Here is a 14,994-nt window from a genome sequence, read left to right on the forward strand (position 1 = left end):
AGGATTTCAAATTCCAGGTGGTTGATGAGGGTGTCTGTAGACTGCTGCAATTATAAAATCTGCACACATTTGTAATCTGTGAACATAGTGTGTGGAATTGAAGATAGAACACACAATTTTAGGGCACTGGTTACCAGAAATGCTGTTTTTGTATTACAGAGTTTCCTCTTTCTATCTAGAAAAAAATAATTTCAGCTACCCCTAGTAGGTAACTGGGAATCGTGACCTCTAATCAGATTACCAACGGTGATCACGTGATAACTGTCCTAGCTTGTCTGCAATGATACAACAAATGTCTGTGTCAAGTTCATTAGCAATCTGGATCCTTGCTGGTGAAATCCTTCTCATAGGTTGCTTCTTATTCTGGATGCTAAAGAATTAAGCTGCAAGTTAAAATGAATGCCATACTATTGGATATGTATTGTTGACAGCTTGATTAGTATTTTGTTTGTGTTTCCAAAACATAGAGATTTATACAAAATGCCCAGATTGTCACGTGCTGAATTGACGATGTGTGTGGAAGTGCTATGTAGTTCCCTCCTATTTGTGGTTGCCAACACAGCTCACTTGGCATATGCATGGTTTGGGACATGTAACACTCCTTAAATAACTGGGACATAAAACTGCATGATTCTCAGAAGATCTGAGGTGCCTCTGTAACATTGGCACCTGGAAGTGTGTCCATAATAACACCCTTTTCACATCTAGAAAGCTTGGCTTTTTTAATTACTGTATTCAGCAGCATATAGCAGTTGTCTGTGTTTTCTTCTTCTGTGGATCAAAAGCCATCTGCTAGATTATGTGAGTATCACATATCAGAAAACCTTTCTAGATCTAAGTTTTTACTGAAAGCTAAAACGACATAAAATACTGCACTATTTAAATGCCAGATTGGATTATAAAATGAATTTTAGTATATATATATATATATATATATATATATATATATATATATATATATATATATATATATATATATATATATATATATTTCCAAAGGGAGGGATGGTGGTGGGGGGGGTGTCAATCTTGTTTCTTGGATTTAGAGAAAGGACACGACTACGTCCAGGCTAAACTCAGGCAGATATAAAAAGTTACCGCTGGAGAAGTACTAGAAGAAGGGATTGCCCCCATGCATGGCCAGTGAGGCTGTCTTGGGGGGGCTGGGCAGCTGGCAGGCCACCCATGTAGAGAAGAACCTGTATGTTTTCTGCTGACCCCTGGACATTAACAGAACACTTCCTCAATTTCTCTCTTGTGTTCTTGAACCACAAACTAATTTCCTCCCTTTCACACAAGCCTTAAAGGCCCCCCAGCCTTCCCACCCATCCTGGCTTTTTCAAAGACTTCATTTTGGCTTGCATTTCAACAAAACATTAGCTTGCTTACTACACCTTCACAAGGGCTGTTAATGACCAAAAGGCTGTGCGTTCTGTAATAACATACAGAAGATTAATAGCTCTGACAGTTCTGTCCTGTATTGTGTGTCCTTCCTTGAAACGCAGTGAAATCCCAAATTGCAGATTCGCTGTCCATGCTTGAATGGAGTAATCCACGTCCAAATCATTAAAAAATAATAATAATAATCATTTTATTCCTTACACAACTCTTTGCTCCAATACAATGTGGCTGATTCAAATAAGTATATAGCTTCTTAATGGCTTAGGAACACTTCTGCTGAATTACTAATCTGATCATTAATTTTACACAATATTTTGGTACTATATATATATATATATATATATATATATATATATATATATATATATATATATATATATATATATATCTCCCTATATATATCTCACGGTTAATAATGAAAAATAACAGTGGTTTTGTAGACAGCTGAAGATTGTTTATTTGTGACATATTTTCCTAAGGCATAAAAATACGAAGTATACTTTTTTGGTTAGGGTGCATGTGTAACAACTCACAGTTGCTAGTTACTGTATAATGTATGTTTAATCCTGCTATGGGGTAGTTACAGTAATATAATGAGGACATGCAGGCACAATTCCACATTGGATAATGTCAGAATTGTATAGAAATGTTTCTGCAATGATCAAAAAAGCTGGAAAAAATAAGGGAAGAGAAAGTTATTGTATGAAAATTCTCTTTTCATTTTCAAATGTAAATCATGGTGTTTGCGAAAAGTCTGCATTGATACAATTAGAAATTGGGGTTCTCTTATTTCATCCAGAAGTACTAAAAAGAAAAGTGAGGACAACCTTATAACTAAAGGCTTTGTTACTACCGGGGTGACTGTACATTGGATGGTACATATCCACAGTTAACAAACTCAATAAATGCATATGTAAACACAAAACTAAATCTTTATTGTTAAGTATTTGCTTTATAGTTTGCGGTTATATTAGGGAACAGTCCAGAGACACATGCACTGCTTGACGTACGGGCAGCAGTAAAACAAGATACCCCACTTTCAAATGCACCACATTACCTCAAACCTGCCTGGGCAGGACCACCCTCTTAGGGGGGTGAGAGGGGAGTTCAGTCTCTTTGTCTGGTCCCTTGGCCTCTTTGAGAGGTGTCCTGCAAAGGTGCTCATTAATGACACTGATAGAGGTCTTGTGACCTGTCTTTTTAAATGTATTTAGGTCAATGAAAAACCTGGGTATTGTAATTATGAACTGTAAATTAATTTTATTAATTGTATTTGTTTATTTTTTTATTTTATTTTTTTGTTTGAAGAGTGAGCGTTCAGTATTAATTTAATTCAATTATTTTTAATAATTACCTGGAACACCTTGTATAGTTGTACATTTGTTTGCATGGGTTAGGCTATACTTATAGGAGGCTGTGTGGTTAAAGAAACAGGCTTGTAACCAGGAGGTGTGACCCTGAGCAAGTCACTTAACTTCCTTGTCCTCCGTCTTTCGGGTGAGACGTTGTTGTAAGTGACTCTGCAGCTGATGCATAGTTCACACACCCTAGTCTTGTATCTTGTAAATCTCTAGTGCCTATCTTGAACCTTTTTTTTTTTTTCTTTTAAAAAATGTTACAAATGTTCATTTCAGCAAAATCTTAGACGAAGTAAAAATTATTGTTAAAAAAAAAATAGCGATGTCATTTTATAAGATTTTTCATAAAATAAGAGAAAACAGCTTGATTTTGTGAATACAAAAAATACTCCATATATTGGCATTTGTTTTAAATTCAGCATCTTTAACTAATTGCGTACTTGAATGTATTTGTTAGACAGCAGGACTTAATTTTAGAACCCTGGTGTCTTATTGAGATGCTCAATAACATACCTGTGTTTATTTGGTGGCGTCCATGCAAAATATTTGTAATTATTATGATTAAGCTTTTAGATTTAAAAAAAAAAGAGAAAAACAACAACAACCAAAAACAAAACTGTTCTTCCTCGTAAAGGCTCCCTGAAGACAAAAGTACTGATTTGGGATTGCCACCTGCTACCACAAGTCCTACAATACGTCCCTAAAAAAGGAACAAAGAAAGAGGGCTGAAAAATCTTTAGAGGAACTATTCATTACAGTGACAAAGGGTTAAAGAAATACATTATCATAATTAATCCTATCGCTGGTGGTGGGTGGCGGGTTGCCCTCTAGGGCTGTCGGACACTGACAATGCCTACATGTACACACGCTATTGTGTAACAAGGCAGTTTGGGGGTTAAGAATATTTTAAGCTTTGTAAACATCATTCACTGAACAAAACCTCACAGTTAGTTGGAAGGGCAACTTTCTCTGTCTCCCTTTTTAATTTGAAAACAGAATGCTGAAGTCCATTGAAATTAAATGTAGTTGTTTTTTTTTTCTTTCTTTTCATAGCACTTCAGAGAACCTTCGCAATATTTTTCAAATGACCGTATCAAGGTGGTTTTCTTACAGGAACTGACGGAAAATAATCCAGAGTGTGTGTTAAATAGAGTAAATTAAAAAAGGCTAATCTGGTAAGGATTTTGCAATAAAAATTTTAAAAATACATATTTGAAACCTCTCAAACAACCCAACAAGTTTACATTTTCTGATAGCAGGTTTGATTACATGTTGCAGAGTATGTTGTAGGATAATTATTTTGTGTGTGTGTGTGTGTGTGTGTGTGCTGTGAACTGTGCATTATATGCAGAGTCACTTACAACATTACATTGATTTAACATCTCATCCACAGGATGGAGCACAAGGAGGTTAAGTGACTTGCTCAGGGTCACACGGTGAGAAAGTCAGTGGCTGAGGTGCGATTTAAACCGGTAACCTTTTGTTTGCAAGCCCTGGACTTTAACCACAGGACCACACTGCCTCCTTATAAATATGTGTAATAATTTCTAGCAGTATATTTTCTACCTGTGAAAAATTTTTTATACCCATAAGTGTTAAAAATGATTTGAATGTCTTAAATTTATATTGGTGCAACAATAGTCTTAATTTGTACTGCGTTTTAAAAAAATAAACCCCATCTGAGCTGTTTCCGAAGTTGAGCAATGGCTGAGGTACTTTTGCCCACACTTATTGGTTGGGGCTGTGGCAGTTCATGTTAAGAGCTGTGTGATGGCAGCTATCTGGACAGCGCATGGTCATCACCTCAGTTTATTTACTCAAGGCCTACAGACCTCAGCCGAGACCTCCCTCAGTTTGTTAGGCTTAAAGGGGGCCCTGTCTACCACACAGGGCAATTCTTCACATTCCACATTAGCTCCAATTTCCATCTGCCTTTTTCTTTGTTAAATAAAACAAATTGAGTTTTTAGCGGGTTAGCGGGTGCTCTGCTCCACACATCTTGCATGCAATGGCCCTTTATAGAACGGGAACAGTAATATTGCATGACCCCACTGTATGAAAGCATGTAATGGTTTGTACATAACACATTAACAATATGGTAATAATATTTCTAATACAAAATTATGTAAAATAGAACATTTATCATGGCTATCTATAGCAGTATCTTAGTATAAAATATATTCAGAATACATCAGTGTGACATTAATATGAGAAAGGTAATTGTGATGTAACATTTTGGAGGCTATTTTTGTACTTATTATGCATTCTCATAACTGCACTGGGGCTTCTGAGTTGAGAGGTTGACTACATCCCAAAGACCCACCATTACGGCACAGCATTTCCTGGGTCTATATCGGTTTAATTACCACTGACCACTCCAAAAATGGAGCCAAAAACTCCAGCCTATACAATGCATTTACATTTGGTGTTGATTTGCATCAAAATTTCCAACTGTTGGTCAGTTATAAGGTGTGTTCCTGTTACAAATGAAGTTCAAGGCAGAACAATAGCAAATTCTCCTCTTGAAAAAAATGTATTCAAGTAAATTTGCATTCCCGTAGATATAGTTATGTTTGCATTGCTTCAACCTCTGTCTTTGTTGATTAAAGAACTCTGTAAGATTGCCACTCACAGAATGTGTTCCTTGCAGTATTATAACAATTATTTGCAATATATGTTTTTAAATATTTCAAATATATTGATATTTTGTTTTTAAAACTTTGACTATGGTTTCAGGTACATTCAATGCATGATATGTTGTATTCATCAAAATATATTCAGGAAACTACATCAGAAATATACATTGGCATATGCTGCATTAAATAGATCACAAAATATGTTTCCTTATGTATTGTTTCTAGTATGTTCAATGCAGGATTTTAAATCTATATTAAAATATATTTGTTGGAGTACTTTAGAACAATATATTACCATCAATATAAAATATACTGAATAATATATAACTCAAAATATTTTGCATTAAGGGTATTTATTACATACTATTACTATTTTGTTTTGGTGCTTGAAAAATAATGGGTATCCTGATGACAGAAACAAACACCTGGTTATGCACAATTATTATTATTATTATTATTATTATTATTATTATTATTATTATTATTATTATTATTATTATTATTATTATTATTATAATAAAAGGCATGTACTGTATTAACATTTTAAAAGACTGTTAACCTATGATTTATGTTCACAAATTATGTGTAACTGACCACTATTCTAAAATAAAGACAAACTGTTGATAACAACAAATTAATAAACTAATTAGAGTAGCCTAACATTCTGGATTTCTAGTTTTTAAACAATCTGTAATACATTACTGCAACAAGAGTATTAAAAACTACAAAGAATATTAATAGCTGACTCAAAACACAAGCTTATATGAAAAAATCTGAGTGAAGAGAATGCTTTGACTCTATTAGAGTTGGCTGGAGTACTGCTGTCAAAAATCCATGCAGAGTGTAAAGGATGCAGAAAACAAATCTACCAGTAGATGGGGGACAGAATAAAGACTGCACCACCCACTGGAAGAGTTTGCAATTGAGGATTTAGACACGTCAATCATGGCGTTACTCCACCTCATGCCACTAAAACTAAAAGCTAATAATATGCACACGGTTTAACTTCTCAAACCTAGTAGGGGTCAATTCTCAAGAGACAGGCTTACCTGTGGGAGATGTTTTGCATTCACCACAATGACTGAGAAAAAAAGCCACCAAAGCAATTGGAAGTGCTGAACTGTATGTCCAAATTTACATGTAACTCATCACTTACAATTAAATATACACTTCCAATTGAAAAGAACACTCACAATAGGCGTTATACTGTACATTTTCAATGTCTTTATTAATAAGTGATACCTGTGAATGCTTATTCAATCATTTAATATGCAGTCTTAACAAATCAATTAAAAAATGTTGGTAATGTATAGTAATACACTGAAATGTTACTAAATAGATAGGAATCTGGTGTACGGTCTTTAAATTAAAAAAACATTTTTTATATACCAAAAAAGTTCTATGAAAACTTTTGAAATTTTTCAAGCCGAACAATTCCATTTAGTGCTATTACATTAATAGAGGAAAATCACAAGGTTCTAAAACCGATTCCTAGGCATCTGTAAAATCTTCCCATCTACCCAACTAATTATATTACTGTACACCCCAAAATATGAACCACACTTAATATGACATGCTTAAAAAAACTGAGTTAAAGCTGTTAAGAATAGGCATCTGTAATACAATAGTTTTTTACAAAACAATTCATATTATGGGTGATATAAGTTCCAGTTAAACATTAACCTCTTTTGATACCTTGACATAGCATAAGTGGTACCAGTGCCCAGATGCTGTAACTGAAGTATATTTTAATGACGCACACAATGCTGCCACATGGCCAACTGCTGCAACTGCAGCTCCAAATTATAGTGGTAGTAGTTTTGTAACATAAACTAGTTTAATGAATCTGGCCCATAGTTTCTCCTACAGGGTTTGCATATGATATCCACACTCATTTCCTCTACATTCACCCAGAGGCTTCTGACCCTGCTCAAATTAGGTTAAAAAAGAGCCTGCCTTGCCTTAAACCTGTTTCTTCTGGGATCGCAGATATTTGTGGTCTCTAGTTACTTTAATTGGGTGCCCTCTGGTGAAGAAGAAATAAATCAGCCTGACTGTGATTGAGTTGTACATCATGTCCAGGATGAAACAGTGTGGTCCTAAAAACAGCCCCTGGCTTCAACCTCATTTTTACAGGTGAGGGGGGTCAAGAACAGAGATACTGTAGAAATAGGCTCTTATTCCTTTAGTTTAGCTTTACACCTGGACAGGTATTAACCACTGAAAACATTCAGGAAGCTTCTTTACATGTCTGTTAGATTCTGTGTGTATGTGTGAATATATGTATATGGATGGATAGATGGGTGGATGTAGGGCCACCATGAGTAGCTATGGTAACAAGTGTACTAGGTGTTTAAGGGATATGTGGCCATATTTGTGCAGTATCTGATAAGGAAGCACCTGCCAACCAAGCACCTTACCCTACTGAGAGTAAACCACACTTGCAAAAGAGACATACAGCATTAAAACTAGTTATTAAAAATGCTATCTAGATAGAAAAACAACTTGATTAAAAAAAAAAAAAAACTGCTGATAAAGTTTGTTTTAAGTACTGTATTACATGTAGTCAATTCAGAAATACACAGTCTAAACTCCAAAACTAATACTGGCTCACTGAAAGGGACATTTTCAGTTTACTGTCCAATGTCATACCCTGACACATGGGGGCCAGTGGGAACTGAATTAGTACTGTACAGCAAACGTAAAATAAGCCAAGAATATACTACAATAATTGCACAATGTAAATAATCCCATCAAAGGGGTATCCGGGTCTATTAAATCCCTTGTTGGTCTACCGATAACAGAAATCCACCCTAAAATTCTCACCTTGGATAAATAAAGCGACACACACACACACACACACACACACACACACACACACACACAAAATGCCTTCTTCGACGGTTCGACAAATACTAATTCATATAACAATACAACTGGCAAATTGTCCAAAGTTAATGGTGATCCTTTAAAAAAAATTAATAATAATAACGCAGAGTATACAATAACTTTCTTTCTCGTGTTTTCTTCAAATACTTTCAGGAAAGCTTGTAGAAGAAAACGTTCGTTCTTCGCTAAAACCAACCCATTTCAAATGCATGCCTAAACCTTTCCGGATTTTTTTTTCTTTCTCTTTTGTGTATCTGATTTTGAGTTTAAAGGGGGTTGTATCTGTTATATCACTATAGATGGTATGTCAGATTGCTTTTTGTAAAGCGGGCTGAACCATTAGGAAATTAGCAGAGCAGGATTGCAATGTGCGGGGGTTTTATTGAAAGAGTTTTCCTCTCCCTCTCTCTCACTCGCTCACTCGGCGCGAACACTCGCTTGGTCGTTCCCCCCCAAACCCCCTTCCCCCCCCCCCCCCCCCCCCCCCACCCCCCCCCCACCTCTAATTCAAGGATCTGCTGGGTGGTCTCCCTCTCTCTCCACTTTCCGAGGCAACGCTTAGCAGATAATAATAGGAGATGTTTGCAAAGTTTGCGTCTTCGCAGAAGGAGAACCGGTTAGCACTTGGGTTCGCAGAGCACTTTTCCATCAAACCTCCCTTTTCAGGATTTGCAAAGGGGCTCCCTTCTTCAAATGTTACTGCAACAGGATCAGAAGCCGATCTAGTGATCTGCATTAGTGTTTACCTGGTTCTTAACTGTATTTTACAAGCTATCTGGGCGAATGAAGACCAAAGGATCTATAAGGATTTGGGCACATAATGTTGGGATGGAGTTGCAAGACTTTGGCTCAAGGAAAGAGTAGAAGATTTTCTCCAAACTTTGACCCGGTGGATGCGTCTTTTCTTTTTCTTGGATTATTGCTAATTTTGTTGAATTTCGCTGCGATTCTTCTTCCTCGTTTTATTGTGAGCTTCATTTTCTTGTTTGGACTATGGCCTCGGATCCCAGTATCCCAGGGGTCAGTATCTGTGGAGAATTACCCCCGAGTTATACGCGTTCTCCCCCGCCTGTAAACTCAGATCTGCTCCGGAGACCCAGTTATTGCCACGCTGCTTTCGCACTAAAACAGATTTCAAAGGTGACAAATTGAATTTATTTACACATGCTTAAAAATGTTAACCAAAGTTTTATACATAGTAGCCCCAGAACATTTACATTTTGGATAGGTAATCTGTAAACAGTGTTTTAAGGTGTAAGTGTTTAAAAATGTTTGTGAGATATCCAAGTTATTTAAAGAAGTGTATTGGTTATTGTAAACCCACGCGTTTATCTTTATCTAATGTCCTGCAACAAACGCTAAACTAGCGTGTAGCGATGCACATTTTGAAACTGTTAAAAAGTGTATTGAGGGATATTGTGAAAAGTAAGAGTTAAAATGCTTTAGCTTCACAAAGTTGAGCTATAGGCTCGTGCTGAATGAAAACATCGGAGTTTGATATTTATTTTAAATAATCCTGATTAACTTGAACTGTTTGTTCTGATTTCAGGCGAAACAAATTGCTGTGGGTCGAACATGGGTAATCTGAACTCGAAAGCTTTCTTTAAAAATATGTATTTTGTGTGTGGTATTTTTGTAAGTGACATGTTCGGTTTGCGAAATGAATCTATAGGCTGTGTTTGTTTGAAGATGCGGTGGGTCCCCGAGAGGAATTCACTGATTAAGTTTTATCTGACAGACCTATCAATGAACTGTACGCGCGTTTGGAAAAGTGTCAGAATTAGGGGAATAATTAATTATAGAAATACAAATTTAAACGTGCACATATACAATAACAAATAAGATACTTAAAACGTTTTAAATACTTAAAACGTATTAAAAGGACTATGCGTTTAACAAAGTCCTGAATAGAGTCCGAGGTGTTCTGAATCTACAGCTGAAAACACAAGCATTCATGATAAAATGCAGATTATGTATTTTTTTTCATAGGGATGTGGGTATATTGGCAGTGGTGGGTTTGTTTTTCTGCCTGCTTGGAACAGCGTGGAGCATTTAAAAAAGATGTAGCACACCACCGATAAATGCATTCCAGATTATGAAAGCCTTAAAAATATGGATGTAAGACATTAGAAGCGCACGAGGTCTCAATGTTCTGCTTCCAATAAACTGACGGTATATAATGACATATGATTGTTAATAACATGTATTTCTAGAGCTAAATCAGTCATGGTTGTTTGCCACCCAAGTCTTTTTGAGATCATAGCGTGGGCATTTTGTAGTGTGGGCAGAGAGTGGAGGCTAGAACGAATAGGAAAGAAACCTTTGACACTGGTGACATTACCTTTGGCCAATTAGAAATGCACAGGCAACCTCAAAAACAAGCACACGCTTCTAGAAAATGGTATGTGGCAAAGAATGTGTTGTGCGGGCAGCCGCTACCGTAATATCAACACTTAGCAAAGTTCTTCCCAAGTTGACAACTTCAGGTGCAGAAAAGAAATGTAAATATATTGATAGCTGAGTTCATTCCGAACCCCGAGTAATTTGTATGTATGTGTGTGTGTTCTTTTGTATTTTAGGGTAAGGCTGTGGGACAAAAAGCCCCGCTGTGGATCCGGGCGCGGTTCCAGGCCCTGCTCTTCTCACTGGGCTGTCAGATCCAGCGGCATTGTGGAAAGGTCCTCTTCATTGGACTTCTTGTATTCGGCGCTTTGGCGGTCGGATTGCGGGTTGCAGCAATTGAGACGGATATTGAGCAGCTTTGGGTGGAAGGTCAGTAATACTATTATTGGGTTTGCAGACAAGAGCCATTATCATTTGCCAGACTGCACCATGCACCTTTTGGAGAATTGATTATGCTGTCTATTTAAGAGGAATGTCACCAATTTATCACGCGTGAGTAAATGAATAGGGTCCACGTTGCGATATCAGGGCTGAAAAAGTGCTTCTTTGTCTATTTGCATTCTTGCGATGTTTATTTGCAGTGACCTATTATTGTTACTTTGTAATTGCTACTTTGGGTTTGCAGTCACAGTATACAGACAGCTTTGGAAACGACAGTACTATATCAAGTTTATGCTTTGAAAATCGCGGGTGCTTTTTTAAACTGCAAAATAAACAAACAAAAAAAACAAAAACAAAAAAAACTGGAATAATACTATGGACTTAAAACACGTGTACCAGCGGCAGGCTGTTGTGTCTCGTTGAGACAGTGTCTGAATTCGACAGCACGTTGTAAAGTTCTCTCTTCGGCAAGGTTCCTTACTTGTTTTTAGTTTTTTACGTTGATTTTTCTTCCTCCAGTAGTGGGCTGTGTTTTTGTCTTATCTAGCACGTTTGGGTCGTACGAAGTTGGTGGTGTTTTATGTGGTTTTCACACTCTTGAATTCTTTCTAAGCCCCCAAGGCTTTAGCTCTGCTGCTGTTCTCAGCAGCAGATGGGCTGTGTGAATCGTTATTGCCATCTTTCAGGCTCCGACCCCCCCGTCCCCCCGTCCCCCTGTTCCCCCGTTCCAAGCTCCCTGTGTGGTCTGAAACTATTCTTGGATTCCATTCAAGAATACCCCCCGCCCCCCAAAAATAGAGGTTACCACGAAGTTTACCCACCTGTTTCACGCACACTAAGGGAGTCACGGCAGTTGTAAAATAAGAGGTTTCTTGTGCTTTCCTGTCAGTTTTGTCTGGATTTTTAAGTGGTTTTGTTGAAAACTGCAAAGTTATATACAGCAACTGTAATCTACCATAAAGTTTAATTACCCTGTTTTTTCACTGCCTATGCCTCAATTTGCTGCGATTTGCTTTAATACAAAATCTGATTATTTTACTGTAAACGTGCAGTATAGTAGACGCTTACACAGGTGAACAGGTGGATAGCTTTTTTGGGGGTAAAAAAAAAACAAACAAACAAACAAAAAAACAAACCTGGGTTTTTTAAAACTTAATGTAGTATAAAACATCTATGGAATAATCTTTTAGTTATGACAGAATATCTTTTAAAAGTAGCAGTAGGGTTTTATCTTTGAAAATGTTTGTGCTGTTTCAGACTTCTGGAAGTAAATGTAAACTAACTGTAACAGAGCTGAATGGAGCGCTTAATGTCTTACGGCAAATGACTGTCTTAGAATGAAATTCCAATAGCTTAAAAAGGAGAATGCTGTGCCTTTAAGAGGCTGTGCCTCTTTCTAAAGTTTCTGTCTGCGTTGTTTCCCCCAATAGCCCATTGACAAAGCTGCTCTAAGTTGAATGGAGAGTAAGTGGTTTGGTAACAAGGAGAGGCTAGTTCTCACACACACACACACACACACACGCACGCACGCACGCACACACACACACACACACACACACACACACACACACACCTATACTTGTAGGGACTTCTCACTGACTCTCACAATTTTTTTATTTACTATTTCTAACTGCAGTCAGACAAAACTCCACACAAGGTGAAAGTCAATAACAAACTAACTATGTTTGTGCTTTTTTTTTTTTTTTTTTTTTTTTTTTTTTTAAGGCATATTTAGTTCTTAAAAAGGTGTTTTACAAAGTGTGGACGTCCCCACAACATAGTTTTTTCAGGTGTTGCTATCTTTGAGACATTTTCTCAAATTTTGTCCGCACATTGATAGTAACAGATAGGGACATATCCCAAAGGAAAAAGAACTGCTGTAAATTTGTCTATTCAGCTAAAGTTTTTAACAGTACTTGACACCTATTTTGAAGTCAGTGGAAAAAGAGCGTTTAACATACTTTAAAATCTCACTGTGCTACATTTGTTGAAAACGACCAAAATACATACTAAGCTATATTTGGACTTCTGGACTAGTTATGCTATATTGTGTGTGTGTGAGGATGTGGGACAGTAATTCTTGAGCAGATGCAATACCTGAACAGATGCAAATGCAGCAGTGACTTCAGTACTTTTAAAGAGGACATATGGCACTAAAACATTTGTAGTTTGTAGTTATATATTTGCTTGCTTCACCCAACTTTCCCAAAGCCTACTGTGCAATTCCGAAGAACATGGGGCAGAAGTATTTAAGGGAGTAAGTCTTAAACAGAGCTGAGGTGCTTCCGAGCAGGCAAGCACATTGATTGACTGGGTTGTCTTTCCCAGTATAGTTTGATAGTGCAGCTAAAGGGGTTCCCCTGGTCTGCTGTCCACTTTTCCCCCTTTGGGGTGATGCCTGGACTTGCACCCCACATGCCCTTGAAGAAAATGAATGCATTTGTGCTGCCAAAAAATAGATGGGAGAGAGAAGAAAAGGGGAAAGAGAAATCACAGCCTATGTGAGTGAAAAGGCAGAGTGCACAGATAATAGGGCCCTGAGTGCATTGTTAGCAGGAAGAAAAGGGAATAATGGAGGGGGTGTTGGGGGGGGGGTGACGGTAGACAGGACGGGACAATCCAGAGGGGTGCACATTTTACATTGAGCCTGTTTGAGATTTGTAAGACTCACTCTTGCTCAATTTAAAAACTATTGAAATTGAAAATTTACAACAACATAGTTTCTTAAGGTGGCTTGAAGGTGCATATGGGAATAATATCAATGCACTTTACTGTATAACTGCAGTTACAAAGCAGTTATTGTGATGTTAAATAACATTGAGACATTCTGTTTTCAGAAATTAGGTATCTCAATTTCATTAGCTGCATGCTTTACCTTAATGCAGTTTGAAGATTTAAATGCAGGTTTGGTTTGTTGTTCTACAGTATCTGAACTGTATGTCAATGTGAAAGTACTGTACTTCCTTCACTCTAACTCCGATCCAAAATGCCAATCAAAAGAATGTACTAACGCCCAGCTTTCCACATTTCAAGCTGTTGAATATAGAAATATATAATATCAATTAAAAACCAATGCATATCCTTATCTTTTCTGACTGACTATACATGACTATTTGCAACCTTGGGCCTGGATTTGACCATAATGGTCAACATTGCTATAGCCACGCTGTTGACTTTTGAATTCTTTATTGGTACTGTACTGCAGCTGTAGTTTTATGGATAAGGTCCCAAGATTAATAATGCAAATTACAGTAAGTTTAAATGTAACTAACGGCTGGATAAATGTCAGCCGTTAAATTAATGCATCTAACAAAAAAAAGAAACATGCTTTTCAAGGTCTTTAAGGTCTGACAACAATCTTGTCAGTTTCAGTTAAAATCACATTCACTATGCTCAATGGCAGTGGACTACGTTAATAGTCTAAAGCTGTTGTTAAGGATGTGCGTGTATGTGGGTGTGTGAAATCCTATTAAAAATTATAGTCAGAGGAATGCATTATTTATGATACCTCCCATAATGGTTTATAATAAGAGTTGTGTGTAAAAAAAGAAAGAAAACACAAGTGCCAGCGTGATTCAAAGGGTCCAGCTGGAGCACTGCAGACACCTCTCAGAGTATTCAAATAAGCAAGGCTTTCGCAGGAAATTTTGAGTTATTTGCATTCAGAGCGGTTATCTAAATAAAAATGCAAGGTAAATGCAATAATTCATTAAAAAATACACAGTCTCCCAGACGTGGGCTGGAACCAGAGAAAGAAAGCTCTATCAAGCATTATCGGAGGTGAATGGCAAGCCACAGGACCCCAGCTACATAAATAAACAGTAACTACTGAGCCGCAGACCTCACGAGTAGAAAGAATAAACAAGGCCAGAGTCAGCCTGGGTCAGCAGAAAATGTTTATTCCAACCCCAACCCCCCCCACCACG

At 37.2% G+C, this 14,994-nt stretch overlaps 1 protein-coding gene across 1 annotated transcript in view; it reads left to right on the top strand.

Annotated features, from left to right (window-relative positions):
* Positions 1-8,979: 8,979 nt before the first annotated feature.
* Positions 8,980-14,994, top strand: part of ptch2 (patched 2) — a 30,597-nt gene continuing 24,582 nt past the window's right edge. Inside the window, exons 1-2 of the mRNA XM_041217699.1 lie at positions 8,980-9,424; positions 10,864-11,056. Of these exons, the coding sequence (XP_041073633.1) occupies positions 9,278-9,424; positions 10,864-11,056 (340 nt within the window). The 5' untranslated portion in view covers positions 8,980-9,277. The remainder of the gene's footprint in view (positions 9,425-10,863; positions 11,057-14,994) is intronic.

This window comes from Polyodon spathula, chromosome 18 (assembly GCF_017654505.1).
Source record: "Polyodon spathula isolate WHYD16114869_AA chromosome 18, ASM1765450v1, whole genome shotgun sequence".
NCBI lineage: Eukaryota > Metazoa > Chordata > Actinopteri > Acipenseriformes > Polyodontidae > Polyodon > Polyodon spathula.